At 35.2% G+C, this 9924-nt stretch overlaps 1 protein-coding gene across 1 annotated transcript; it reads left to right on the top strand.

Annotated features, from left to right (window-relative positions):
• The first annotated feature begins 519 nt into the window (after positions 1–519).
• Positions 520–9768, top strand: LOC113685150 (protein LTV1 homolog). Its single transcript, XM_027202633.2, has 14 exons — positions 520–657; positions 751–888; positions 1440–1462; positions 3308–3470; positions 3594–3681; positions 4198–4298; positions 4695–4723; positions 5041–5210; positions 5645–5676; positions 5913–6043; positions 6696–6826; positions 7435–7487; positions 8119–8322; positions 8810–9768. The coding sequence occupies exons 1-14, from the start codon at positions 655–657 to the stop codon at positions 8915–8917; spliced, it is 1374 nt and encodes a 457-aa protein (XP_027058434.2). The 5' UTR covers positions 520–654; the 3' UTR covers positions 8918–9768.
• Positions 9769–9924: the final 156 nt, after the last annotated feature.

The following is a 9924-nucleotide window of genomic DNA, read 5'->3' as shown; positions in this document are numbered from 1 at the left end:
ATTTTACATATAAATTTATTTACAATAATAGCGATAAATTTTTGTAACCAATTTGTTGGGGATATTTTGATTTACTCATGATATTGGTTTGCCACATTTTATTAAGATTTTGGCACTTTTTTAATCGCTGTTTTAAAAGAAACATTTTAATTGCCGCACGGTTTTTCCTGGGAAAAGGAGACAGAAAGATCGGTCATCGACGGTTAAATTTAACGCAAAGGTTGTATTTTATCAAGGAATCCTTTTGCAAAGGAAGAAATGCAGTGTCTTAAAAGAGAGAGTACATATTATCAGCTCTGTAGGATTGAAAAAACCAACGGTAAACTATGAACCAAGTTCGCATGAAAAACGAGAAAATTAGGCAAACTTTAAAGATTGTTTGCTGAAATTTCCTAAACGAAAAAAAAATAAGACGTAGCCTCTTGAATCGTTCAGCTGAAAATTGTCAAAAATATGGTATACTATTAACGGGAAAATCGGAAGCTGATCTTAGATAAGTTTGTTGGATGAGCCGCCTTGGACGTTGGTCACCGAATATGTAGCTTATTTGACATAAGTTTCTTTCAACGCAGCTACTGCTGGAAAAGTACTGAAGGTGCAAGTGATTGCACAAGATCAAACATGGCGGCGAACATGTGAGAGAACAAATTTGGAATGGTAAGCTCTTTGTGACGATTTTTTAAGTCTGTTCTTTTTACATATCATATCTCTTGTATGAAAAAATTAGCAATGTAGCTGTGTCTCTCATAGGGGAAGAAAAAGAAGCCGTTTATTGACAAGAGAAGTGCTCACAGTTTTCAACTTGTGCATCGGAGTCAAAAAGATCCCTTACAAGCGGACGAGGAGAGTTCTAAACATGTGTTACTACCGCTCGATTCTTCAAGTCAGGCATGTATTATTATCTAATTCTTGAAATTAAAGTTCTAGGATCTAAGCATTTATCAAATTTATCATCGGTCTGAAAAGGTCTGTAAACAACATTCTTAAAAACACAGCACATGTTCCTCGGGTATAACAGCACTATTTGGTGTGAAAAAGTTTTGAAAGTTCTTCACGGTAAGTTTCATCAAGTTTCCTAAAAAATGTTGAATTTGATTTTATTAGTTCAAAGACATTAGTGATAAACATTTACCGTTAATTTTTTCTTAGAAAAATTTGTGTTTGTGGAAAGAAACAATGGTCATTTGATAATAATATTTGAGGGTGTAGTTGTTAAATAAAAAGAACAGTTATTTAGTTGGTTTTACCAACTCAAACTGAACGTGTCAGTTAAAGTTAAGTGATGTGACTTTTTCATCCAGGTCTTAAATTGTAAATAATCAGGCCATACAATTCATTGATACTCTAACATTTAAACCATCTGCTATAGAAATGTTGTTTATTAACATATATGTTCCCCTGAAATTGAGTGAATAATTATTTGCTTTACTTACATTCAGGATTCAAGTCAAATAGACTCCATGTAAGTATATTTATAATATTTTATTAAATAAATGAGATGCTATGAGGAATTTGATCAGTTAAAATCATTTATTGCACTGGTAAACTCATGAAAAAATTGAATTTTGTTTCAGAACAGCTTGGGATGTTGGGTGAACACTTGAAAAGTATGTTAATCACTCACCTCTAGCTTGTGATTGATATACTTTTCTTGAGTTTCCTAACATCCTGTTTAGGTAATTAAACTGGTAAAAAAATAGGAAGTGCAGTCTATTGCTTAAAGTATTAATATATTTGTAATCATAATTCATCCAATTGATTGTGGTGACTGTATAAAACCCTTTTTACATGCATGATCCAGTACCAGATGCTACAGTTCTTCACTAGAAAATCCTCTATCCTCTGTAATAGTCTTCTTAACCCTTTAACTCCCAAGATCTGACTGTTAATTCTCCCCTCTAGCTGTTATACATTTCCTTGTGGATCAGTTATGATAATTTAGTGTTACCGTAATTTCCGGTCGATTACCCGCACGGCCGATTACCCGCACCGGCCGATTATTGCATACGGCGAAAAAAAAAGTCAACGGATTACCCGCACCGGTGGATAACCCGCACGTTGTTATTCAACTTTTTCGGTGGCGAAAACGTGACATTAAGGCGATACATTTCAGTCTTTCGATTCAGACATGTGCACAATTCTGTGTCAATATTAGCTTATACTTTATTGATAAAATTATACAGTGAAAATTGAACAGTAAAATTATACAGGGCGAGTGTTAAAAACTTGAATGATAAAGTAAGTTCAGTTCAAAATCCATTAAAATCTTCATCCTCAGTGTCACTATTAAATAAGTCCATTAACTGCGCATCGAGTACAGGATCCAGAATTGCGGTAGATGTTATTTGTTCATCGTCACTGATGTCGGATGTCTGAGATGCATCATCGTCAGTGCCACTTGTTTCGCACCTATTATTTTCAACATTCTGGTGATGCATTTGGGATTTAAAATTACTGTTGGCAATTTCTCAAAAAAATCGATATCTCCTGTTCTACTGGGCCTAACAAGTCCCTTAAAACGGGAAAATTCTCTTTAGCTCAAGCTAGTGAAAACTGGAAATTTGTTACTGATGCGCCGGATATCCTTGGATTATTTTTGTCACCATCAAGGTTTTGTTTTCACGCGTGCCGATAAAAATTTGTTTGTCATGCAACTAATTATGCGTGAAATAAACTCGAGTTGGCATCATGTTTTCGTGCCGCTTTGTGGCACTTTTGATACAATAAAATTCATTTGAGAGGTGGAAACGCAGGTAGGTGAGAAATTTTTTCAATTCAACTTCCAGAAGAATTTAAAATTGTCACATAACCCGCACCTCCCTATTACCCGCAGTGGCGCGGATTTAATGCAAAATCAACAGATTACCCGCGGGTAATCGACCGGAAATTACGGTAGATCATAATAACAACTTTTACCTAATAAGTTGGAGTTTTCTCAATACCTGTTTGTAGGACAATATATGGATATTATAGGGAGAAATTCCATGTTAATTACATCTGGGAGCAAAAGGATTAACAATCTTTAGTTGACATCCACATGTAAACAAAGGGAAAAATTCAAGAAAACCAAACAAAACAAACTAGAAGAGCCAAAAGAAAAAAAGGAAGAACAAACAAAAAGAACAAGTTAAATTAATGTCTTTGATACTAAGGTTGTTGTCCTTATTTGTAACATTGTACTTTTTTATTTTCCTGTTTATACACCAGACCAGTGTGATATGGTAATTACTGTAACTTCTGAATTTTGTACTGCATTAATATCACTTTATTGATGTTGCTATTAATATTATTGCAATTGTTTCTTCAGTGATGAGCATAAAAAGAAGGAGGAGGAAAGACAGCATGGGATTTTCTTTGACGATGACTACAATTACTTGCAGCATCTTAAACCTCGCACAAACTTTACTTTGGAACCACTCCCTGATAATGTGACTGTAATTGAAGCCAAGAAAACTTCAGATCATGTGGAGGTAAGTTGCATTTTCTCAGACTTCACTGTTAACAACACTTTGCCCTTTCATCACAAGTTGATTTCACTCAACATACTTTTGATGTTAAAATTAACTGAATTTGATTTAATTCTCTTTTTCTAGTTTGGTAAAGTCAAATTACCAACTGAAGTGTTTGCCTCCAGATATGAAGAAGAGGAGGGAATGCTTAATCTTGCTGCACCAGTGTCAGGTGATTAACAGATATCTCTTTTCTCTCTTGAGTTGGCCTGACCATGTACACAATGGGGAATAAAATTGTGTGTTTAGTCTAAACTGCAAAACAGCCATATTTTTGCATTGCTCAGGGCAATATACACCTACTGCTAAGTTAATCCTTTAACACCCATGAGTGACTGAGACAGAATATCTCATTACAATATCAATACACTATCAAGCAGACAAGTGATGAGAATGTAGAAAAATATAAATTAGAAGATTATTAGTTGATCCAATACCAAATTCTCCAAACTAATGTCAAAAGAACTATATGGCAGACAGTAAGGAGAATTACTAATGAGATCTTGGGAGGTAAAGGGTTAAGGTGTAGAGAGAGTGTAATAATAGGGTAAGGATGTGAAAAGTCATTCATAGTAGCGAATGTGAAGCTGTGCACATTGCATCCAAGGATTCCCAATACAAGTTCTTTGAATGCATAACTACTGATCATTATATTGATTTCATTTGGTTTCCATATTTTTCATTTTAGGTCCTCGCCCAGACCTGGATCCTGATATTGTAGCTGCCTTAGATGATGCGCTTGATTTGAATGACCCTGATAACATTTTAGAGGATGATTTTATGTTGAAGGTAATGGAGATGTCTTTTAAGAGGGGTTTTTTTTTTTTTTAAGAAATGTAGTAGCATGAGAATAGTGTTAAGTGTTTAAAAAAACGCTCAGGTTATTGAAAGTTAACCACAAAGTTTGGTATAGCTGCTTGAGTATTTCTTATCTCTAAATGTAAATGAACAGCCTGCTTGGAGAATAGGTAGATATAATCTTAGCACAGTTTTTCTACCTTTAGTATTTTGCTCACAAGAATTTAAGATATATATAAATCCGAATTGAAAAAGTGTTTTTAAGAATATTTTAGAGGAATTTCATTTTCTCTTTATTCGCATCACTGCTTAAATCTGTTCAACTAATCTTGTAAAAGGTTGTTCTTTTATTATTAAGAATAAATTCGTATTTTTTCTTTTCTTCAGGCAAATGATGAACTTGCATGTTATGAAAGGTTAGTACTTTTTTGGTAGACCATGTGACATACTTGTACCTTGCAAGTCTAACACACTTTGAACTCTAAACAATTTTTCCTGAATACTTGTTGTTTCAAAGATATTTTGTTCTTTAAACCAAAGTTTACAAGTTACAAAATAATCTTGTTTTATATGAAGTGGAACTTTTTTTGTTTTTTTGGAGACTTTTGCTGTTATTCTCTATTACAAAGTTTACTGTGTGACAGATTCTTTGTGGACAACTTGGTACTGGTAAATATTTAGATGGTCTTGAATTACTCTGTTGCTGCAAAAATGTAAATGTTCTTCTTTGCAGTGATGACAACTTGATTAAGAGTGATGATGAAGATGAAAGTGATGAGGATGATTACCCTTCAGATGAGGCTGATGAGTCAGATGATGGAATGTCGTATTTTGAGGAAGAGGAAACTAAATCAAGATTTACAAGCTATTCCATGACATCATCTGTAATAAGGAGGAATGAAGGTTAGGAAGGAAAAAAAAGGATAATTGTATTGTTAGGTATGCCCTATAGTGCAAGCTTCTGATGTTGTGTTAAACAAACAGACAGAGATAAATAGACAGAAAGACAGATTGACATATGTCAAAAAGATTTTTGAATGGCAGACTGACAGAGGAGAGAATGAAGCAAGGAGACAGACAAGCAGACAGACAGAGTGACAAGCAGACAGACTGACAGAGTTACAAGTAGACAGACAAGTGGTCAGACAAAAAAACAAAGAAAGAGACAGACAAGCCAATAAACAGACAATTAGACAGACAGATAGGCAGAACACAGAAAACTAACTGCTCAAAAATATCAAGAAAAGGGGAATTTTTATGTCATTGAACATTTTGTAAGGAAACTTATTATGTTTATTATAATTTTCATAACTCAAGTCTGGTTATTTTGGTTCTAGGTTTGCAACTTATAGATGAGAGATTTGAAAAGGTACTCTTTTTGTCGAACTCCCTTCTTACAGTAATGATAATCTATATACTCCAGTTTAAATATACTAATATTACTTACATAATAAGTAGTACTTACAAAACAATCATGATTTGCACTTACTAATGTCCATAAACTTATATTTTTTTTTCATACATATGTGGGTGGACCTGGTAATATTTTGAAGTGATAAATCCATAGAACTTATGTTGTTATTTGATAAATATTTATGTTTTTAGTTGATGGAGGAATATGATGAAGATGAGATTGGAGCACTGGATCATGAAGAGTTAGAAGGCTCCATTCAGCCAGACAGTAAAAGGCTCAATGCTCTTGCTGAAGAATTCATTGAAAGCCAACAAGTACAAGAGTGAGTTCTAAAAAACTGATTAACTTGGTGACAATTGAGAGATGGGCATTGCATGATAATAACAGGAGCAGTGTACTCTACTCAGGGCCACAATGCCACCCATTGAATATTAGCAGGGTTTTCAGTAAGTTATGAAATAGGTGTCTGCTCAACCTTAAGTAGGTGGCATTAACACATTGGGGGACTGTAGGGTCCCTCAAAACAAGGGGGGTCTAGAGGCATGCTCCCCCAGAAAATTTTGAAATATGGAAGCTCAGAAACATAATTTCCAGCCTTTCAGGCATTAAAATTGTTGCGTCTGAGTGCGCTTGGCCACCATTTTTAAAAAAAAAAGAGAGACTGTGTAGACCTGGAATTAGATATTTCAATTTTGAAGGGCTGGGCACAAGTGAATGTTGCTTACCAGGATGCTTACATCATTGAAAACATGGCAGTTGTCATGTATCGAAGCACCAGCATGTGTGTTTTCTTTTTGTCTTATATTGTACAAGATATGACAATAAAAACTCACAAACATGGAAGGAAGGTGAATAGGGATATGTAAATTCATTGATCCATCCTATGGCCCAAAGTGTTGACCAGGTGATATACAAAAATTATATTTTACAGTTCCACCTATGCATATTTACTGACTACAAATTATTTCTCCTAGTTTGTCTGATGTTAAGGAGAGTATACTGGTCAGAGGCCATGATAAGAATGAAGACAGTGACAGTTCTCCAGATGAACTGGTCAAAGTTGCAGAGGAGCCCAAGGAGAAATGGGACTGTGAATCCATTTTAAGTGAGTATCTATGTCGGAAAATAATTATTAGCCTAATGTTTTGTGATATGAAAGAGTTAGGGTTTTTCAAATCTCAAAAAGTTTAGCTCAGTTTTTCAACTTCACCTGTTTTAACATTGCTATGAAGAACAAATAGAATGCCAACATTTATTTTTTTCTGTTATTCTGTATGGTGTTAGAAAGAACATATTAGGCCATATTTGCTCTTGTTGATACCCTGAGATAAAATGACATCCCATCTTTAAAAATAACTTGTCAGTTTTTAATAGAATATATTTATTTTTATTATTTTATGATCCACAGTTAGTCAGCAGACTGGTGTTCTTTGTTCACTGGTTTAGCGTTACACTTGTGGGACAGTGACTAAGTCACGACTCTTGTAACTGAGCTCCTTGTTTTAAGGTGCATCTGTTACTTCTGAGTGTGATTTTGTTCTTTTGCTTCTTTACAATTTAGTTTGTGTTGTGCTGTTTAACACACACTGAGAAGTGGAGAGACAGTTTTAGATTACAACAATTTCGTCAGTTTTTGTAAAAGGACAGAAATGATTAAGATGTTAGCCTTTTAACAATCTAATGTAAATAAATTTTTACCATCATCACTATTAGGTACTTATTCAAACCTGTACAATCATCCCAAACTGATTAAAGACACTCCAAGGGTGAGTTTCTTATCACTTTAATTTGCTTATTTATAAATTTACAAACGGTTTTTTTTTTAACAATTATAAGAATTTTTTTATTATTTTCCCGTTTGACAAAGTTCTTTGGCGTATGAGTCCTGTTTTGTGATAGGATAGAATCAAGAAGACAACTGACAATTTTCAACATTAATACGGGATTGTAATTGGTTCAGAAAAATCTCACCAGTTGGTAGACCAATCAGATTAGACAAAAACTAATCAATCAATGGATGTGTACTTTGAGTTCTCATTGGCTTCTTGTGGTATTTGCCTTCGGTGACGTGTGTTTACTTTGTGTTCTCATTGGCCCTTTGTAATAATTTCCTTGCTCTGATTGGCTTTCCTGCGCTCTTCGACGGTGAAGTGTGTTTACTCTGAGTTCTCATTGGCTCCTTACGATAATTACCTGCTCTGATTATCTTTCCCGCGCTTTATTTCGATGAGGTATTTTTACTTCGAGTTCCTTATGATGTTTGGGTTTCCCGCGCTTTACGTCAGTAACGAGTGTCTACTTTAAGTTCTCATTGGCTCCTTACGATAGCTGCCTCTTCTATGATTGGTTGTTGTGGCTACTTCGGTTTTTACTTTACTGTTTTTGGTTCCCTTTAAGGTGAAGCCGATAAAACTATCCAAGGCTGGTATTCCACTTGGTGTGCTTTCGCAAGTCGGCGTATCCAACAAGAATGTGCAAGCCGGCGAACGCAGCGAAACAGAGGAGACAGAAAAGCATGTTTCTCGCAACACGGTCAGAAGCAAAGACGAAACTAAAGAAGAGAAAAAACATAGGAAACAAGAAATCAAGAACGATAGAAAGGTTGGTATTCTTTTGAATGAAGAATTTCCCACATTTCTTTACACATGTTTTGCGTAGGGCGAAACACTGTGGAAACTCTGCAACTGTGCTACGGTTTGTGTTTCTTGAAATAAAGTGACCCTAAGGGTTAGCTCCTTAGTTGCAGTCCTCTCTATCCTCACTGACAATTCATGTTCCTTCTTAGCCTAGTACAGCCTCTGTATTTGTTCTTTTTCTCTTACTTAAATAATATTTTCTGGTCTCCTTAAATCTGAGGTTGATGCTGCAGATCGTAGATCGCAAACTACACATCCTTTGGTTTAAAGTAACTTGCGCCTTGCGTTCTTTTCTTATTACTTATTCATCTACAACTGTATATTTTTTTGTTTAGAAGCACTCAGGTTTTTTTTGACGGCGTTTAGTTTTCAAACACTTGCCATGCCTAAAGGTAAAGAAATAAACAGAACTGACTTAAATTTGTCTTTTTTTTTTTTTTTTCGTTTACTAGGTGCGACGGATGGAAAAGAAAGCGAATAAGATTGCTTTCAAATCCGAAAAGCAAAGACAAGAGCAGTCCTTGCTGAATACAAAACAACAACAGGGAAAGAAGCTCTGATACCTGTACATATTGCAAACGACAATTGAAAAAAAATCAACTCCTACATACGCCCGTATAATCCCGTGGTTTAAAATTTTAATCCTAGAAGTGCTCCATGAAATTCACGAGAACGAAACACTTTTCAGGTTCTTTAATACGAAAAACGGCGGTAAATGGGAGCTAGAAACCTCTGCTTTTCTACAGCTCCCAAAGCTTTCGGCAATGCAGCCCTTGGTGGTAATAAAGCGAGGAAATGAAATTCAGGAACACCGGTTCCATGGTATCCCATTATTGAACGTACAAACATAAGTTGCGCGCGCTAAGCGTAGGAATACTCGCGTGATTATACGTTGTCGATTCCATTGGCTGGAGTAAGTGTATTTTCCAACAGCAGGTAATGCCTGGTGAATGCCTCTGCTGACGCACGTTACCCGATTTTGATTGAACTAAAAACCTATTAAGAGCTCAGAAAACGAAAGTCAAATATGACCGTGAGGCACTAGGGCGCATACTAAGCTATACATCTGAACGTTGTGCCGCGTAGCACTGGGAACACAAATGGTGAAACACAGAATTAACTCTGAAGTGTAAATTAAAGTTTTAATTTTGCTTTAATTTACACTTCAGAGTTAGTTCTCTGTTTCACCATTTAAGCTATACATCGCCTTACTGCCACCAAATTCTTCTTACGTTGGAGTTGTAAATATTTAGTGCTTAGTACAACTTTTAATAATAATTTTTTTACCCGATATTGTAGTACGTTGTACAGGAAAATGATATTGAGAACATCATGAATATGCTGAGGGTGTAAACTTGTCTTAGAACTGACGTTTAATAGTAAAAAAAACAAAACAAAACAAAACAAAAAAGCCATTTTATCCGAAACGGAAAGAAAACTTTCTTTTGCTCGAAGTGAAATGTTGATATGAGAACTCGCTATTCTTACATCCTACTTAATTTTCTTAATTTTCTTACATCCTACTTTAAACTGCCTCTTCTGCAAAGGTAGGTAACCACCCCTCCAA

This window comes from Pocillopora damicornis, chromosome 12, assembly GCF_964200805.1.
Source record: "Pocillopora damicornis chromosome 12, jaPocDami1.2, whole genome shotgun sequence".
Classification (NCBI taxonomy): Eukaryota; Metazoa; Cnidaria; class Anthozoa; order Scleractinia; family Pocilloporidae; genus Pocillopora; species Pocillopora damicornis.
Note: the sequence above shows the minus strand (reverse complement) of the source record. Positions and strands in the feature narration are given on the sequence as shown.

Coding starts and splice junctions, on each gene's coding strand:
- LOC113685150 (XM_027202633.2), top strand. Junction 4,724..5,040: donor GAACTTGCATGTTATGAAAG/GTTAGTACTTTT, acceptor TCTTCTTTGCAG/TGATGACAACTTGATTAAGA. Junction 5,211..5,644: donor TGTAATAAGGAGGAATGAAG/GTTAGGAAGGAA, acceptor TTTTGGTTCTAG/GTTTGCAACTTATAGATGAG.